Source organism: Typopeltis vanoorti, chromosome 13, assembly GCF_054136105.1.
Source record: "Typopeltis vanoorti isolate ZY-2024b chromosome 13, IOZ_Tvanoo_1.0, whole genome shotgun sequence".
Taxonomy (NCBI): Eukaryota; Metazoa; Arthropoda; class Arachnida; order Uropygi; family Thelyphonidae; genus Typopeltis; species Typopeltis vanoorti.
Genome location: NC_143561.1, coordinates 44,849,299 through 44,870,794, shown reverse-complemented (window position 1 = coordinate 44,870,794; position 21,496 = coordinate 44,849,299). Strand labels below are relative to the sequence as shown.

Below are 21,496 nucleotides of genomic sequence, written 5' to 3'. Positions count from 1 at the left end.
ATATGCAACATTGAATTCATTACTCCCTCTTCCGAGGAAACTCATGTAAATGAGGAGGAAGTATCAGAGCAGTTGCACAAACTGAATAAAAATTCACCAATAGAAACTGATGGGATATCAGCATGGATGCTAAAAGAGTGTTCATATGAACTACTATTCCTTTGATCAGGCTGTTTAATTTGAGTCTGAGAACGGAAGATTCAACCAGAATGGAAAGAATGCATGGTAATCCCATTGCACAAGAGTGGCACAAAGACTCATGTATCCAACTATCAACCGATCAGTATCTCAGGAGTAGTGGTGAAGAGTTTGGAAAAGTTGCTTAGGACTTGCATTCAGAAATGGATTAACAGGAAATCTACTTTGCAACAAACAGCATGGGTTTACTAAGGGCAGACTGTGTTTTAGCAACTTGCTCATATTCTATAATAATTTTGCCACTGAGTTAGACAAGGAGAATCGATACACCATGATACTTTTGGACTTTGCTAAGGCTTTTTCACAGAATACAGCATGCAAGATTGTTGGATAAATTAAAGAATGTGGGATTGCATTATGGATTATTGGCATTGAAAGTTTATATGGTAGAGATATCAACAGTGAATGGGGAGTGTTTCAAAAATACTTACATGATGCATGAAGGATTAAACTAAATTTATTGGACTGTTGGCATGTACAAGAGGATGACTGACAGATATCAAAAAGCCATGTATTGGGGGGTGTGATTCTTCAAGATTCAGCTAACCAGTGGTGTGCCTCAAGGATCAGTCCTTGGTCCATTGTTATTCAATATGTACATTAATGACATTAGGAAGGATTTGACACGCGACATACAGTTATTTGTTGATGATGCAAAAATAGGTAGGGTAATCAAGAGTGCTGCTGATATGCAATACTTGCAGAATGATTTGAATAAGCTGGAATTGTAGGCATGTGAAAGTGGCTGTCTGTTCAATGTTAATCAGTAAGGTCATGCACTTTAGTGTGATTAGATGTCCAATGTTGTATTATATTGGTGAGATTAATCTAAAAGAAACTGATTAGGCTAGGGACTTGCAGTTGAAGTTTAAGGATCATATAGCAAAAATTATAAATACAAGTTGGAGAATAATTGCAGTGCTGAAACAAACCTTGACATGTAAAGCTAAGGAAGTTTTTTTTGCCTCTATACAAGGCCTTGATAGGACCTTACGTGGACTTTTGTGCACAGGTGTAGTTTGACAGTTTCTGTGGTGATTTTGATGCAGTGGAGAGAGAGAGAGAGAGCAAAGAAGAACGTTATAAATATCAGGATTGTAGAATACTTAATATGATGACAGATTGAGAATTTATGGCTGCAGAAGCTAGCAAACAGGAGATAAGACATAAGATGGGTGATATTATTGAGAGTCAAACTTCTGAAAGGGTCATACAGAATTTTCCGAATGGAATTTTTCATTTTACGGAGGGTGGGGATAGGACGAGAGGGCATCTATCAAAGTTGAGAGTGAATGCTGTTAAGAAGGGAATGAGGGCTAGATTTTTCTCTTATAGAATGGTGCACGATTGGAATGGATTGCAATTGGATGTTGTGTGCGCGAGTATCGTGAATGAATTCAAGAACAGGTATGACAACTGGTGCAAATAGTATGGCCTCCCTGGAGGTCTCTCTCTTAATGATAATAGTAATAAAATTGAATTTCAAAGAAGAATGTGTAAGAAAATTTTAAAATGAATCAAAGTTGAGCAGCTTTCAGAGGTGAACTTTAGGACTCAAATACAGAAGCATTAAAAAAAAAGAAGCTTGACAACGAGAACCAAACCCATAAGAAAACATTGATTGATTCAAAGAGAAGCATGTGTGAGGTTGAGTGTAAGGATAGAAACATCAGAACTCCATGGTGGACTCAGGAAGTTAAGGATGCAGTCAAGGAAAAAGAGAAAGCATATTGAAAGTTCCTGGTAAGTAAGATACCTTGTGCTCTTATAGAATATAGAGAGAAATGTAAGAAATCAAAAGAGTAGTGTAAAAGCAATAAGAGATGATAAAGATGGCATGAAAACAGAAGATAAAGATATTCTAGATGTCTGGTGTAATGTGTAATTACTTTGCAAGATTGCTAAATGAAACAAGCAGTGCCAGCATGGTGATGGAAAACACCAAACTGGAATGCAGTTCAGGAATACCTATGGATAGGTATTCGTGATGATCGCTGTTAAACTGTTGGAGAATAGTAAGCTTATAAAACAGTTCGATCCTCCCCTCAAATACAGTTATAAGGACTTTTCAACTGAAGGTGCATTCGAATTAGATTAAAGAAAGCCAGGTTACTTTGGACATAACAGGCCATTCAGCGTAATAAGTAAATGGAAAATAACCTTAGTTATGACAAGAATAAATTATGAGAAAACTGCTTAAAGATTTATCATACAAAAATCAGTATTTTCAAAAATTCCTTTGCTTATGTTGAACTGATTTCATAAAATAATGTTTCAGCTCTGATTCTTGATTTTTAAATATTTTAAAATTCATAAAATACTTAACACACTAACTGGTAAGTTAAAAATTCTTCTTCTAGGCCATACGTAGATAAACAGTGCATCAAGAAATTATCCAAAATTGTACAGGTATCTTGATATTGCTGTTTAATAAAACAAGTCTAAAACAAATGCCAGCATGGTTGACTGATGAGATGGCCACTTTGCTTTCTAATTTACAAGCTGGTATTTTACTTATAAAACTTGGATTCATTAAATGACAAGATCACAATGCTTGTATTATTTTAGGTAACTTCTTGATGCACTGTTTTCTTCTACTTGAATAGCTTTTGGCGTTAAACCTTCTATTACAAAGAATTTTATAACTGCACGATACTCAGTTTTATCCATTTTTAAGGGATACAGACAACACTTTTCCTTATACCCAACAAAAATATTTTTTTATTTAATTCAGGTAATTCATGCAAGTTAAGAAAACATATAAACTATGAAACAAATACATAGTATAAATCTATAAAATTAAAAATTGCACATAAACTTCATCACAGATAATGCACAAATGGATGCAGACAACACTTTTGCTTCAGACAGGTGTATAAAACAAACTACTTGATAGAATGACTTGCAATTTCACATGGATGCTAATGACAGATGTACCAACTTAGAAATAAAAATCTCTTGCCGATAGATAGTGTTGACATCTATGGTCGATGCTGAGAACTTTTCAGACCACCCTCTTAACATATTAGTGCAATAGAATAAAACCAGTAACTAGAACTGAAATACAGAATACAGGTAACCTTCGTATAACACGGATGTTAGGTTCCATAGAAATGCCGCGTTATCTAAATCGCGTTATGTGAGACTTAGATCACATGGAAAGCGTAGGTTTTTTTTTTTTTTAAATTAGATAAACAACAATGAGATACCCAACAAAAATATATTTTTATTTAATTCAGGTAATTCATGTGAGTTAAGAAAACATATAAACTATGAAACAAATACATAGTATAAACCTATAAAATTAAAAATTGTATGCAAACTTCATCACACATAATGCACAAATGTATAATGGCAAAATAAAATAAAGTGCATACTTTAATCGTCATCACTGTCTTCAAAACTAACATTTCATAGGTGTTCTTTATTTACGATTGGCCAGACGTCGTCATCACTTGAAATCTCTTAAACATCATTTGATAATTCTCATTGCCTACTTCAGCTGGTTCAGTTATCAAGAAGTTAGTAATAAGACCTTGCTTACCACTATGCTGAAAATATTTATTAAGTTCATAATATGGAGCTAAATAAAACTCCAATTGTCTCGTGAATTTTCCAGCGTGCTCCATTGAGGGATTATTATCCGTAAAATAACTTCCTAACGTTCTTGCTAAGTCCAATCCTTCTGCTAATTTCTTTAAACTGAATTCTTTAAAGGATTCATCACAATCAGAATCTTCTTCTTCAGAACTTTTCCTCATATCGACGTCATCTATTAATTCTGCCAGTTCCTCCTCATTTAAATCTATTTCCCCATCAATTAATTTACTAATTTTGTTTTCAACCATATTGCAAAAGCCCTCTAAGTGGCCATTACTATAAAATTAATTTTTTTACATAAAAAAAAAAGCATTACATATTGTAAGTAACTCATCAGAAAATAAAGTGTCAGCTTGAGATTAGCACACTTACTTATGATTTTTAATGTGCTTTCCTGGCAGAAAACAAAGAAAATTTTTAATTTCTGTTGTCTTTATTTACTGTAAACAATTGACATACATGCGTGCTGAAGGATATTTCCCCTAATATAAATTTGCTACTTATAACTACATGCACAATACGAGCAGACACAAATTTAACGAAGATAAAATTTGATTGTTAAATTGCACAGTGAAAAATATATGAAAAGATAAAGGGTTACTACAATTTACAGACCATGTTATATCGAAACTGCGTTGAACAAGGGTTACTACAATTTGTAGACTGCGTTATATCGAAATCGCGTTGTATAAGTACCGCTTTATACGAGGGTTACCTGTATTTCTAAAAAAAAAAGACTGCAGAAAAAGTAATTGAACAAAATGATGTAAGCATTTAATTTTTAAAAATGAACCGCCTGTTTGCTTGCTGTAAAGCATAACATCGGTATTAGTTTAATGTTAATGAAAAAGAACTAAAAATGAAACTAATAAAACAGATCCAATCATTATTGATGAAGTGCCATTTTGACAATAGTTATCTTCCCTTTAAGTAAAAAAAAAAAAAAAAACTATATATGAACCTAAATCAAAATAAGCTCGCTTGCTACTGCTAATGTTTTTATTTTAATTTTAGTTAATTTTTTGTTTCATTATTACCTTTAATGACAATTAGTTGTCAAAATATGGATATCGATAATGGTTTTCTCATAGTTGCATACGGAAAACATGGGTTGGAAACATGAAAATTTGTTAGTAGTTTCAGTAGAAAAAATTTGTTTAATGGAGAAAGCAAACAATGGTTTTATTTTGTAAGATGCTTGTAGATATGATTAGCTGATGTCCTAAAGAGAGATAAGTAAGTAAGAGACAGAGATTTTCAGAGTCTGTAACTAATTTAATGGTATTACAACACAAGAAACTAAATTATAAAAAGATGTTTATTTGACTAACTTATATTTTGGTGGGGTTCCAACCAGCATCCTCAGAGCACACTACTTGTTACAGTCTACACATGATAATAAGTGAATTTGGCACTCTCTAAATTTGAATAAAATAATTTATTACACTGTTGTGTTTATGTTGTTCTTAAGATGACTGTCTCCAAATTTTTGGCAGATTAATGCTGTCGCTTGTTAAGGTTAGAAGAATGCTTTGTAGTCATAAAAATAGTTTCTCTAACCTGTAATGACTTCTCTATAGCACTTTTTTTTTTCATCTGATGTGAAGAATTTTCCAAAACATGGTTCACCAGTCCAGACTTACCATAATAATGGTAGCAAATGCATTTCCTGTGTTCTCCAAGGTAGATGTTAACCATTCTTCCGGTCTCCATAGTAGGCCATTTGTGCACTCCTGAATATTCGAGAGAATGGAGCGTGTCCTTAGAAGAGCAGATCAGAGTTGCTAATTTGATTGTTATGAATGTGTTGTGAAGGTTATATTTTATTAGGATGAACCTCATACTTGGCTATCTTTTCATATGAATTTTGGATATTTGGTATAGAAATAAGGATGTTTTGCTCTTGTTTGTGTGTGTGTTTTGGGGAGGGGAAGTAATGGAACATTGTAATATTTGATCTATTTTTGTAGGAGTTATAGCCACTGGCCATAAAAGTGTGGCAAAAATAATTAAATTCTGTGGCAAGGGCTGCATCACTAGAACAAATAGTCCTTGGCTTTGTGAGTTTGTGCTTTGAGGATTCCATATGGTTTTTTGCTGGATGGTGATGATGATGTAACTGTTTATGTAGATATCTTCCAGTATGTGTTGGCTTTCTATAAATGGAAAAATATAGTGGCCATCTGAGAGAGACGAGTGACTAACGTGTCAATGAAAGACAGACAGATTTGATTCTTTTTCTAATGTGAAGTGAATTTTGGAGTGTTGGCTGTTAAGTTGAGTGAAGAAGGAATCCAGTTTCTTGCCTATGGGACAAAATAACTGATATATCATTGACATAGTGTAACAAGATAAAAGGTTTGAAACAAAATTTTTAGAGTAATTTTATGGTCTCACCTCAGTTGAGGATAATATTTTATGAAGTTTCTTGTGGATTAACTTGCCTGATTGGCTGACAGGATAGTGGCTCTGCATCAACCTATGTGTTATGGATTCAAATCCCGCCATGCCACGGATATCTGTGAATGTATTTAAGTGGTAATGATTTGCATTACCTGTACCTGTTTATTGGAATTCTAAAAGAGTTTGAAAAAAGTTCTATGAATTCTTGAACAGGGTTTCTGGATTATCTGCCTTTACTTTGTTCATACCAGCAATAGATACCATGTATTTCCAACCTTTTCATCAGTAGGAGTCTCACTAAATATGGGGGGAAAACCTAATTTCATAATTGAATCTATATTGTTGTTGAGGAAGCTATATTTCATTTCTTGTATACATACTGATATCTTATTGCAAAAAAAAAAGCTACAGAGGAGGTGTCATTATTAATGTTAAATGATGAAAGAATAAGTTTTTGCAAAAAATATTTCTTCCCGATTTATATTTTCATTTAAATTAGTTTAGTTAGTTTTAATTAGTTTTAGATATTTTTATTTTGTATGTGGTAGATGCAGAGAATTGAATTCTCAAGTATAAAGTTCAGTTGAATTTCCGTTATCAAACTATTTAAACCTACGACAATGTGTGATCAAAAAGTACAGTGAAATGTTAGAATTAAAGAAAGTTTATTAACTTCAGTACAAATATAAATTAATCTCCTTCACTTTCCATACACTTTTCCAATGTCCCAGCTACTTTTGAAACAATTCTGGAAGTTGTCTTTAGGTCTTTTAGATACATGGCTGCTTCAATTTCTTGTATTGAAGCAAAATGCTTTCCAAATTTCTTTGAAATTTAGAAAGATCCTTTAGCCAGGGGATTAAAGTCAAGCAAATATATCTGATGCAACATGAAGAAATTTCATGTTGCATTATTGTAATGCAACATGAAACCATTTTCCCACTTCTTCAGTATTTTTAATACACATTATTACACAATGTTCCACTACTCCTTTATAATATTCAGAGTTGCCTGTATTGCCTCTAGGTGTGGACTTCACCTTGGAAAAGATAACCAACAGGACTTTGACATTGGATTTGGATTGGTGTTACCTTCTTTGGCTGAGATGAGTTAGAGTTGGGTTTTTTCATTGCAAACTATGAATTTTGGTCTCATGATCTGTACATCCAAGATTCATCTCCTCTTATGACATTTTGGAAAAATGTTTAGATCTGAAGTGACACAATTGTGCAATTTTGATCACTGCATTCCATTTTTGTCACATTGATTCAAAACATAGGTGCACAAAAACTGTACTTAAAACTAAGAGAATTGACTGATCAACTTGAAACTCATCACATGACTGATAGAAAAATATGAGATGTATGATTCCTCTCAGCTTTGCTTTCTCCTTCTGATATATTGAAGTCTGCAACTATATTCATTGTACTTTTTGATCACACTTGTATATTTCTTACTTTGCAACAAATTATACTAATATATGCACTTTTTTGTTTAGATGACAACTTTTCAGATAAATCACAAGATGCAAGAGCAATAAGTGATTATGGAATTCATCCAACTTATGATGATGAAGCTCCACCACCTGGTGATGATTTGTATCCACCACCATCAGTAAAAACACCTGGTTCTACCACTTCGCAGGTAATGATTATTATACCTCGAGCAATTATAAATTTTTTGTTTACAAATTGTATTCCTAATATTCTTTTGCTTGTTGCTGAATATGGTCACAAAAGAACCAATAGTTATTTTTTCATTTTATTTTATGGAACACTTTTTATTTAATCTGTTTTTAGTTAATGCTCTTAAGTTCAATGAACTTAAGGGATACTAACTAAAATATAAGTTCACTGGGTTGGTTACTTAGCTTGTACACATGTTGAAGTGTTGAATAAAAATGGAGAGCAAGTCAGCTCTTGCATATTTCAAGGACATCAATCATAATCCATTTGTATTAAAATAAAATTCAGGTATTTCAGAATTTATCTAACAGAGATAGACATTATTGTCTTGAATTTGTATAGGCTGGAACTACTACTAATATGAAATTAAGAAATTTTGCATAAAAAAAAAAAAAATAATAAATTCTTGATTTCATATTAGTAGTAGTTCCAGCCTATACAAATTTTTGCATAGGGGTGCTTAAGGGTTAAAGCTGTATAACTGAGAGAAGACCTCCACATAGCCTTCAAAGGAATGTGGAGAACCGACCAGGGCTTCTGACCTAATGTCCAATCCTCACCTTCTCGTGGTGCACCCTGTTGGGTATCTACCTGGATACTGAACGAACGAGGATGGGCTGGCAATTTGGGATTTAGCCGACCAAATTGTATTCTTATTGGCTTAAACCAAACTACAAAATGATGGTACAACATGACAAAATTTCATGCTGGCTGGGGCATTGCCTGGTTAAACAAGGCCCCGTTGTTTTCGCCAGGGAACCAGGGTGAACAGCAAAACGTCAGCTACTGAAACAAATCTGAAAGCACCCCCAACTCAACATCACCAGAGTTAAAGATCGGTACTATCACCATAAAAATCCTGAATGGCAAAGAAATGGAGCTAGCTGAGGAATTAGATAAGTACCAGATCGACATAATAGGGGTGACTGAAACAAGAAAGACAAAAACTGGTGAGATCTTTCTGAACAATAAATACAAAATGTTATATTCAATAATATAGACTAAGCAATACTTAGTCAATATTTGAGTTGTAAGTCGGTAGTTAGAATTGAAGGAAGTACAGGAAAATGGTTTAATGTTAAATCTGGTGTGAGACAAGGATGTACATTATCCCCTCTGTTATTCATTATCTGTATGGATCACATTATGAAGGAAAGTGGTATTAAACATGATATCAGAATTGCAGATGTTAATGTCAGCTCTTTGCTTTATGCGGACGATGTTATACTTCTAAATAAATCCGCTACAAGTCTGCAAGATTCTCTGACTAAATTGAATAACTGTTGTAATAGATATGGTATGAAGGTCAGCAATAAAAAGACAAAGACAATGAAAATAGGTAGAATTGTTGAAAATGTCAACTGTGTTGTGAACGGGGAACCTGTGGAACAAGTAAAACATTTCAGCTACTTAGGCACGATTTTTAGTGAAGATGGTAAATTAAATATGGAAATAGACAACAGAATCAACAAAGCTGGTATGGTTGGAAGTCAATTGAATAAATTCATATGGAAGCTGTCATTCACAATTATTTTGTAATTCCTCTGAATTAAAAAAATTCCTCTCAAAGTTTCATAATGCATTCATAATATTGCTCTTTCTATATATACTTCACACACATGTAATAAATTTAGTTTAATCCTTTATCCAAGTGTGAGCAAACAAAGCTTTCACCTGAAAGTATCTTCAGGACTGGGGTAAGGTGGTACAACACCGGGCAACTCGTTGCAAAGGTGGAGCAAGCTAACATCACTCCTATCTCAGTATCTCCCATAATGCAAAACACATCTCATTGTGGATATGTAGATAACATTATGCATTAAGAGAAGGGCCACTACCCAGACTTGTTTCGACGTTTATTGAGGTCTCTTCAGTGGGAGCCAAGCATAAGTAGAGATACCGGGCAGAAGCATTAGCAAGGTCATCTCTACCTATAGGAGTTGCCAAACGGTGTGCCACCTTTTTATTAAATTACTCTAGATTTAGAGAAAGATGTTGAAAGTTTATTTTTCACTTGGTTAGACTATAATAAATTTAGTTTAATCCTTTATCCAAGTGTGAGCAAACAAAGTTTGTGCCTGAAAGTATCTTCAGGACTGGGGTAAGGTGGTACACCACTTGGCAACTCAATGCAAAGGTGGAGCAAGCTAACATCACTCCTATCTCAGTATCTCCCATAATGCAAAACACATCTCCTTGTGGATATGTATAATATTATGCATCAAGGGAAGGGCCACTACCCAGACTAGTTTCGACCTTTATTGAGGTCTGGGTACTGGAAAGGTCTGAAACTAGTCTGGGTAGTTGCCCTTCCCTTAAGTCTAACCAAGTGAAAAATAAACTTTCACACACATGATTAATACATTTGTTTGAAATTTGTGCTTCTGTTATAAGAATGTGTCAGATGTTCCTATATCATTTGCAACTAAACAAAAAATTATTCATTGTTTGTTAACAGCTTTCATCACACTGTCATAGTGATGGTGAACTCTCCAATATCTGTGAGGTTGCTGTCTTCAAATAACCAAACTTTCAGTTAATCATTTCTTAAATCATCTGATTTCTGAAACAACACTCTCAATTCAGTGACTATAAAATTGATTTTTACTGGTATGATCAGATAATTGAGAGGTGACTGTAACTTAATCTGTATTTTCTATGCATGCCTATTTCTATAATGCCAGTTAAAATTATTAGTGAAATATAGGGTGACCCATGAAGTCACAAAGGTTTTAAAATGGGAATAGCTCATAACTAATTTAAAAAAAAAAAATCTCCAGGTTCTGTAATAAATAAAAAAATTATTAAATGTTTAAACTCCCCTTCATGACTTAAGAGACATCCTGTATAAGCAGTCATTAATTGGGAATTTTCCCAGAAATAATACCTATAAGTAATTAAATGCGTTTTTTTTTATACTACTCATCTTCAAAAAAAAAAAAAAAAGTTCTTGTCTCAAAGATACACGAACCTTAAAACTATCATATGGTTTATTTGCATGAGTAACATAAGCTCCTGATTATTTCTTATGAAGTGAACTAAGTCATTGTCCAGTGACCATAAAATATGATGCATCTCAAAGAAAGAATTATATATTACAGTAAAACCCCTTTTTTACACTTTTCAGGGGACTGATGGAAAAAAGTGTAAATAGCAGGAAATGTAAAAAAAAACATTTAAATAAGGCTAAAAGATGACTTGCTGCTAGTATGTGAGTCTACATACTAGATTACAAAATTTAATAACTGAAAATAAATGAATTTACAATTACTTACATTTATCTATTTAAAATCATCTTTATTTGTTGATTGTTTTTTTTTTTTTTTTTTTTTTTTTTTTTTTTTTTTTTTTTACATCGCACCAGATTGCTTTGCATTGAGTTCAGTGCTTGACCTGTTTGTTTACTATCGTGTTCTAAGTGGACACGGAGAGTCCAAGATCTTCTGCTAAATGCACATGTGTTCCGGAATGCCAATCTACACGTCACAGAATTGCCATCTTTTCTTCTACCGAAATACATTTTCTGTCTTTTTTCTCCATGCTACTAACATGGATAATCCACCACCGTAACTTGAAAGCAACTTTCAGACGCTAAATTACGTAGCAGAAATTCTGTAATATCAATTCGTACTGTGATTGAAAAATCACGGTATCGCTCATCACTACGTTACTGCGGCAACCGTGCAGGTCACCGTGATTGCGGAAACGAAACTACAGCCAAAAGTAAGTAACGCCATCTGGGAACAGAAATGCACAGATTTCTGCAGCAATCGATTTGAAAATCAGTATTGCCACCCGAGAAAAAAAAACGCCAATCACGGGAAATAACGTCAACATCAAGTTGTTAATGGCGGGAAAACAATACATCGTAAGAATAGGCCTTAAGCAGGACCAATGGAAAATGACGTAAATTGCGGGAACGTAAAAATGGGGTTTTACTGTATATAATAATTATACTATTATATTTATTATTCTGGATTGCCCATAAGCTACGAAGAGGTTTAAACAGTTAATAGTGTTTTTATTCTTTTTATATATATACAGGGCGTTCGGGATAAATTTGACAGTTTCGTAAGGAAAAAGAAAATCTTCTTTGTATCTATTAAATTTAATGAATTGACAAAAAAACATTACAGGCAGAGTTAATTACAATACTATCAACAAGATTTACTCAAAATAACCACCATTAGCGTCGATCACAGCTTCAATTCTGCTTCGGAACCTCGAACAAGCTGATGCTACAGTCTCCCTGGGAAGGGCCGCAAAAACTGTTTTAATTTTATCCATTAACTGGGCTTTTGTATTACTGGAAGTGCGATTGGTGTCTTTTTCAACTGCGCCCCATACAAAATAATCCATGGGGTTAAGGTCTGGGGAGTTTGGAGGCCAAACATTTGGACTGGTGAAGTCGTAGAAATTTTCAGACAACCATTTTTGACTTTTCCCAGAGGTGTGGCAAGGGGCCGAATCCTGCTGCCATACATACGGCCTACCATTGGCTACCCTTGTTATCCAGGGCTTGACTACAGTTAGCAATTCCACGAACAAAGCCCGAATTCCAATGCCAGGGTTCTTCAACACCTGTTCCTGCAGATTTGCGAGGAATTCTGCTGTACGAACGCAATCAGATCGTCTGCTAGGGATCTTTCTTCTTGCTACATCCTCGTAGTCACCATTGCAAGTCTCTAGTTCATGCCTGATTGTTTTTACTGTATTCAGGGAGCATTGGGCAGCAGTCGTAATATCCTTATTTTGATGGCGGGCACGAATCATCATGATACAAGTTATTCTCTTCCATGATTCAGGTGGGTTCCAGCTATCCATCCTTTCTGACATCTTGTATATGAATGAAGAAGGGTCCAAACTTTTAAATGAAGAGAAGTGTGTGTTAATACATGTAACTTACGGAAAAATATAATTAATTATAAATATGTCAAATTTATCCCGAACACCCTGTATATATATATATGTTAAGAATACCAAGCAATTTTTAAACCTGGTTTTACTCCATTTCCCAAGTAAGCAAATAATAAATGTTAAGAATACCAAGCAATTTTTAAACCTGGTTTTACTCCATTTCCCAAGTAAGCAATACTTGGGAAATGGAGTAAAACCAGGTTTAAAAATTGCTTGGTATTCTTAACATTTATTACACTCAAGGTAAAATACTTTCTACATATATATATATATATATATATATATATATATATATATTGTATCCTAGATGATATCTTTATGACAGACAAAACATTGGAACTATTAAACCTGTGTTTAATTCTTTCATTGTACTGTTTTCACTCCATTAAACTTTAATATGAACTTTTCAATCGGCACCTAAGCAACACAGCTGCGCTTTTTTTTTTTGACCATATATTATAAGGTATGATACACATCCTGAATTCAGAAGGGGGGAAAAAATCTGGAATAATAATAAAGTAGTTGGTCAAAATAAAATTTAAAAAAAAGTGGGGGAGAGCGCATTGGGCCCACTTTGTTAATTTAAGAACATTTGTTTTCAGTCCATAATATTTATCACTTCTATCGGAATCTTTAGAACAATAACTATTATTGTTCTGGCTCTCAAACAATGTCGTCTTCACTTCCACATTGAGTGCATTAGAAGTACATCATTTTTTGAGGCTTTTCTGTTAGTTTTTCAAGAATCAGATACAGATTCAGCATAACACTCGTGTTGTAATGATTAAAAACCAAATACATTCTAAGTTCAAACACATGGTGCAGAATGGATGCATGATTTATAAAACACCCTTGCTTTAGATAAAATAGTGGCAGTAGTTGAACTTATAAAGTTACGTTATTTTCCCTACTGGTATATCATTTTTATTTGAAGGAAACAGTGGTGACTGAAAAGCATTAGTGCAAGCTATCACTCAAGTGAACCTTTGCCCTATCATCATCATCATATTCCTCTCATGTAGGGGGTGTACAGGATATCATAGTACTACATGAAAAATTTACATCATAACTAACTTCCTATCTACAATTTTCCTCCAAATCAGTCTATTACTTGTCAAGACTCCAACATTATCAGATATTATATTTCTATTGTCTAAGGCACATTGAACTGTATCAATCCACATATATCTTGGTCTATCTATGGGTCGTTTTCCTGCCAACCTGGCAGAGAACACTTGTTTTGCTAATCTATCCTCGCCCATTCTGTGTAAATAACCATACCACCTGAGATTAGATATAAATGACAATATCAAGTTCTTTCCTAATATCCTCATTTTTAGTATGATATTGCCATTGATGCCATCTATTCACACCTCTAGTTTTCCTCAGGACTCTCATATCTGCGGCCTTTGGTCAAGTGTTTTACTTTGACCAAGCTCTCAGATCCATAAGTTAAAACTGGTTTGAACACTGTCTTGTATACACCTAATTTAGTGTTCCGACTAATTTCTCTCTTATTCCATATGAATTTATTCAATTGACTTCCTACCATACCAGCTTTGTTGATTCTGTTGTCTATTTCTATATTTAATTTACCATCTTCACTATAAATCGTGCCTAAGTAGCTGAAATGTTTTACTTGTTCCATAGGTTCCCCATTCACAACACAGTTGACATTTTCAACAATTCTACCTATTTTCATTGTCTTTGTCTTTTTAATGCTCACCTTCATACCAATCTATTATAACAGTTATTCAATTTAGTCAGGGACTCTTGCAAACTTGTAGCAGATTTATTTAGAAGTATAACATCATCTGCATAAAGCAAAGAGCTAACATTAACATCTGCAATTCTGATATCATGTTTAATACCACTTTCCTTCATAATGTGATCCATATAGATAATGAATAATAGAGGGGATAATGTACATCCTTGTCTCACACCAGATTTAACATTAAACCATCTTCCTGTACATCCTTCAATTCTAACTGCCGACTTACAACTCAAATATAGACTAAGTATTGCTTGATATAATGCCCCATTGACACCATATAACTGTAGTATATTGAATAGCTTCTCTCTTGGCACCTTGTCATATGCCTTTTCCAAATCGACAAAACTTAAATACAGATCTTTGTTATATTCCCATGATTTCTCCACTATTTGTTGTAAAGTGGAGATCTGATCCTGACAGCCTCTGTTTGGCTTGAATCCAGCTTGTTCTTTACCAAGCTTCTCTTCCACAATTTTTCTCAACCGCTTCTCAAGTATATTGGCATAAATCTTACCAGGAACACTCAGTAGGGAAATACCTCTGTAATTCTCACATTCTGTTTTATTTCCCTTTTTATATATGGGTACTATGAGAGCTCTACTCCAATCATTGGGAATTTGCCCCTCTGTCCAGGCCTTCTAAACTATGCAGTGCAGCCACTGTAAGACTTTTATACCACCATACTTCAGCATTTCTGGTCGAATATCATCTACTCCAGCTGCCTTTCCACATTTCAAGCCTTTGATGGCTTTTTCTACTTCAAGTATGGATATGTATTCCTAACTGTATGCCTGTTGAGTGTTATTTATCACTGTACTATCACTGCGTGTTTCTTTTAGCAATTTTTTGAAGTAATTATTCTATACTTCAAAGATATCTTTTTCTCTCATTTTCATGTCACCTTCATCATCTCTAACTCCTTTTACTGCACTCTTTCCTCCATTTCTAAGCTTCTTCAACAACCTGCAGACTATATTGCCACCTTCTTGATATTTATAAATATATATTTATTTTCTTCTTTTCTTCATCGCCTCTTTAACTTCCTGTGTCCACCATGGAGTTCCGATTTTTCTATCCTTGCAGACAACCTCACCACATGCCTCTCTGGCTGAATCAATAAGAGTTTTCTTCAAAGCATGCCATTGAATCTCTGAGGTTTGGTTCTTGTTCTCAAACACTTTCATTTTTTCTTCAATAATCTTTGTGCATTTTAGTCTACAGTTCACATCTGAGAGCTGCTCAACTTTAATCCGCTTTAAAACTTTATTAAATGTTCCCTCTTTTCAAAATGAAATTCAGTTTTATCCTGCTCAAGACTAAATAGTGATCATTCATCCAATTTCAAATCCTCTGTATATTCTTGTGTCCCGCACCAAGTAGAGAACATCACTATCGACAATAACATAGTCAGTGAAACTTTTCTTATTCCTTGCCTCTTCTCTCCATGTGAATTAATGCACATTTTTATGTTGGAACATGGTGTTAGTAATAACCCGTCCATGTCCTGAGCAGAAATCCAACAGGTATTTGCCATTATTATTAGCTTTGCTCTTTTCTCCAAATTTTCCCAAAATATTTTTGTATGTCTCCTAATCATTTCCTACTCTGCTATTTAGATTCCCAACGAGGACCAACTTTTTCTTTTTCATTGTGTCAGTTGCTTTCTCTAAAGAATCTTTCTCACATCACTCCACTCGAGACTGCCTGCCATTCAAGAAGATTAGCCTTGTATTTAGTGTTGAATACTATGGCTACTCCTTTTCCTTGATTGTCATTGCCTGAATATAACATTTTGTATTTATTGGTCAGAAAGATCTCACCAGTTTTTGTCTTTTTTGTTTCATTCACCCCTATTATGTCGATGTGGTACTTATCTAATTCCTCAGCTAGCTCTATTTCTTTGCCATTCAGGCTTCTTATGTTGATAGTACTGATCCTTAACTGTGTTATTGAGTTGGGGTGTGTTTTCAGATTTGTTCCAGTAGCTGATTTTTCGCTGTTTGTCCTGGTTCCCTTGCGAAAACAATGGGGGGGGGGGGCTTGTTTAACCAAGCGATGCCCCAGCCGGCATGAAATTTTGTCATGTTGTACCATCATTTTGTAGTTTGGTTTAAGCCAATAAGAATACAATTTGGTTGACTAAATCCCAAATTGCCAGCCAATCCTTGTTCGTTCAGTATCCAGGTAGATACCCAACAGGTTGCACCACGAGAAGGTGAGGATTGGAAATTAGGTCAGAAGACGTGGTCGGTTCTCTGCATTCCTTTAAAGGCTATGTGGAGGTCTCCTCTTGGTTATACAGCTTTGACACTTGGCACCCCCTAATATGTATTAAATTCTATTATATACATATTCATATATTCAGTTTGCCACTTGAGAAATAGAATATTTTTTTCTGTGATGTGTATCTCATTTTTGGATGACATTATTTTTAGAGAAAAATGTGTATATGGTATTTGCAAGAATATAATATATTTCAAGTTTGAACTCTTAAAATATACTTGCCATACTGTATTAGAAAAAAATAAACATGATTATTTTCTTGGTTTAAAGATGATTATTATGAAATATACGCTTAAATAACGTACAGTGGTATCTCACTAATCCAAACTAATAAAAACCATCCTCGTTCGGATTAGCTAATTTTCCCCTAAGAGACAACGATAACTAGCATTTAAGACAAAAATAATCAGATTCTAATGGTACATCAATTTAATTCTGTAAATAAATGAAGTAACTGATAGAAAAAAAAAGCTACTTCACTGTAATGTAAAACTTAAAAAATAATATAGTACACATGTTTAGTTTAGTAAAAAGTTTAGTTTGTATGTACCTTTTGTTGAGGATTCTGATTTAATAAAATTTCATAGTTCAGTACATAACTTAATTTGTGTAAAAAATATCACTTTCTTGCACACAATACAATAACTACACACAACATAACAATAACGTTTCACAAAATAACACACAAAAATTTGTTTTTTTTTATTTCTTTGTAAAAAAAAGTCACTGATTTTCTTTTGCTTCTTGGAAGCTAAACTTTTTTCAAATGCTTCTTCTCGGAGCTGCATTATCAATAAAATTTTGTGGAATGGTATATCAGTCTACTTAGCCCATTCTAAACACATATTAAAACTGTTAACTGCCTCTTTGTGTTTTACTTTTTTTCTTCGAGTTCTTTATTGTCATCATCATCATCTTCTAATTCATTCTGTAGTGTGATATTTATAATTTCAGCATCTGATTTAATTTCAAATTCACTTTCGGTTCTACCTGTAATCCATTCCCTAATATCTGTTTGTGAAATTTCAACATCTGGATTTATATTTTTAACCAAATTATGCACGTTTTGAATTTCCTCTTTTTGTGTATCACCGTAGTTATACTATATTGTAATAATAATAAAATAAATAATAATAGTTAAAATAATAATTATTAAATAAAAATAATAGTACACAAAATAATAATACGTAATAAATAAAACTTTTTTTCTTTCAAACCACAGTTCGGATTACTGGAGGGTTCGGATTAGCGAGATACCACTGTATATAGGTTTGTTAATATTGCACAGTGGTATGTGATGATTAATTGTTATATTTTTTTTTTGTTTTTAGGCACTTGTTCTAGCAGGTGCACAACAAAAGGCATTGACTAGAGTAGCTCCTTCGACACCAAAGCCACAGTGGCATCCTCCATGGAAACTATACAGAGTAAGTATAAAAAATTTGTTTTGTGTATTTAAAGTTACATTTGACTCTTACTATAGAGAATTCCTGTGAACCAAATGGGTAGTTTGTTATAAGATGGTTTACTGTAATGATTTTTCTTTAGTATTGTGCTTGTTCTTGTTAGGATGCTTTCAATAGTCTGTTATAGTTAGTGAGTTTGTTATAATGGTATTTGTTTAGAAAGTCAGCTGTTGTGTATTTAACATTCATTGATACATTATTGCATTGTTTGGTGTATATCTGCTAATGCTACTGGAAGGAAGATTGCTGAATAAATTTATATGGAATAGGAGAGAAAATGCCCAAAAATACCAAGCAAGCAGCAAGGTGTTCAAACCATATTTAATATATGGGTTAAAGAATTGAATGAGAAGTAAATAAAATCAAAGGCTGACAGACCACAAATGTGAGAATTTTTGATTAAAATTATAGGAGTTAATGAATGCCAACATTGGCAGCACTATATTAAAAATGAAGATCTAAGAAATAAAACACTATTAATATTCAGTAATGTGTAAACAGCTAATCTGAGATAATATGGTCACTTAAACAGAAATGCAGATGAAAGATTAGTGAAAGTGTTTTGAGACAAAATTGCCAGGAAAAGACCCATGTATAATTGGAGATAGGTGGGTTAATACACTTAGGAGTGTTTTAGTAGATTGAAATGGAAGACCAAATTAGGTCTGACAAATGATAGACCAATTTGGACAAGCCTTTTTTTTAATGAATTTCCCCTCCCCCATGAAAGTTAGTTAGTGTATAATACATTAGTATAGTGGACGGATCACTATAGATAAGCTTGATTCCCCCCCCCCCCCCCACCACCACCCTCTCTAGAGACTTAAATAGAACTTTATTTAAGCCTCCACTAAAGCAGGGTAGTTGTCTGACAATAGGAAGTGAAATTCATCTACTACTTAAACTAATCAGATTTGGAAGCTAGCTATGAAATGTTAATTTCATTAGTTTTGAAATATCTGGTATAACCTGTATGGATATATATGAGAAAATTATGAAGATGAGTAATAAGAGGAAATAACTTCTAATATTTAGTGAGTGCATTTCACACAGCCACTACTGGCCATCAAGTACTCTGGCAACAAACAAAAATCTCATATATTGATAACTGTTTCACAAGAAAATTTAAAGAAGCCTCACAAATGCTTAGGATCCTACATAATGCAATAATTTTACATCAAGTATGGTCTGCTTTCATCAAAAAAATTTTAACTGCCACGCACCTAGGATATAACACTGGTGATACCACAGAACATGATAGCAGTAACTAGCAATGTTCTAACATGCAATATTTAACAGTTGTGAAGTCATCAAAAACATCTGATATGTGTAATTAATTGTTAATAGTCTTTTGTTGTGTAAAACTTATGTACCACTACCCCTGATGATGTAAGTCTTACGATACACGAAATTTGTCAGGTTTTAATTGCTTATTTATATTACAATATGGTCTCAATACTGAAAACTTCTCACAGATTTTTTTATTTTTTTTAATAGAATCCCAGTCAAGAGAAACATTAATGTCATTGCCTTCTGTGGGAAGTTCTACTCTTAAGAGGGGGGTGGGGATATTATCTTAAGAAAAAATCAAACAAACAAAAAAAATATATATATATAACCATCTATAGAAAGCAATTTTAGGAAAGGGCTGACTATTTTCATCTGAGTGTTAATGCATCACCTTTCTTTATCCATGTAATTGGGAACTTTATAAACTGTACTTTTTTTTGCTATTTTTAATTGCTGTTTAATTAACTTTAATAATTAAATAACATTATCTGATTATATTTGTTTTTTAATATTCCTAGTTTTTATCTGATTTTATAGCAAAAGTTGTTTTGACAAGGTACAGTAATCTTTCAGTTATCTGACCGCAGTGAGAAAATCAATTTTCTAGTTAGATAATTGAAGGTACAGTTACATGGTGCTGTACCAAGAATCATTTGATACTGACAAGTTCAAAGGTTGATTAAAAGAAAGTTCAGTTGTTTGAAGGCCAGATCATTGAGAGATCACTGTAGTTACTTGAATTGAATTACTTACTTGAATTTCGCTATGTTGGGTTGCATATATGCATAATATGGTTAGCATGTTTTTGGGTTAGTTGCTATAACAGCAAAGATTCCCATTCAAAAGTTGCTACTTAAATGAGTCAAATCATATTTTAAAAAAAAAAATTAATCGTCCCATGCAGCACTGCAGCTGGCTTTTTCATGATTACTAGTTTCTACTACTAATGAATTAGTTTCAGAAACAGGTTAGCTGTTAGATACCACCTGCATAAGTTAAGAAGGTGCATTAATGATTTATGTATTATATGTTCATACAGGTTATTAGTGGACATCTAGGATGGGTGCGGTGTATTGCTGTTGAACCAGGAAATGATTGGTTTGCAACCGGGTCTAACGACAGAATCATAAAAGTAAGTTAAACTTTTTAATATAATTTATGATAGTTTGATTCTCTCCACTGGCTATTAAATAAATAAAAAATCTGTGGTGGGTTGCTTAACCTAATTTATATTTCATTTCTGTCTGCATGATTACTTGTAATATTCATAAAATGCACCCCAACATTAGTGTATTGTACAGCCACGCTAATGTTGCATATGTTTCTATTCTATATGTAAGATATTCAATGACTTTATGGTTTATTTTATTTATTCATGTGGGGTTCTGCCCTGCTCCTTGACCACCACCCCCCTCGACTTTATGGTAGTACTTCATGATCTTATTCCAAAGAGGCTATTCCTAATCACTCATATGAACAAAGGTATGGTTCGCAGTTGTTATGGATTTCTGGGTATTTGAAATATAACATGCATAAGCAGGTGTGAGACTTCTTAGCCAATCCAGCTCACCAAACACTTAACAATTTTTTGTTTTGTCATAATGGTAACAAAAAGGGGAAAAAAAAAAGAAAGAGGAAGACCAAGGAAAAGATGCAGGATGATCTTTGAGAAAAAAGCAGTACAAGCATTTGTGTTTAATAGTGAAAAGAAGTAAGAAGTAGTTGTAGTAGTAATGGTAACACATCTGATTATGAGAAATTTTGCCAACAATTTCCATGACAGACAGTCGTAGCATGATGTGTGTGTGTGTATGTAGTGATGTTCACTGATAGATGAGAGAAAGTGTCATATATTTGCATGTCACTAACTTCTACGTGCA

At 33.6% G+C, this 21,496-nt stretch overlaps 1 protein-coding gene across 2 annotated transcripts in view; it reads left to right on the top strand.

Moving 5' to 3' along the window:
* The window catches only part of Tango4 (transport and golgi organization 4), a 143,112-nt gene that overhangs the window by 43,228 nt on the left and 78,388 nt on the right, over nt 1-21,496 (top strand). For both annotated transcript variants that reach the window (XM_090402466.1, XM_090402467.1), the window contains 3 exons: nt 7,700-7,845; nt 18,192-18,287; nt 20,656-20,748. In XM_090402466.1, coding sequence (XP_090258592.1) covers nt 7,700-7,845; nt 18,192-18,287; nt 20,656-20,748 — 335 coding nt within the window. The remainder of the gene's footprint in view (nt 1-7,699; nt 7,846-18,191; nt 18,288-20,655; nt 20,749-21,496) is intronic.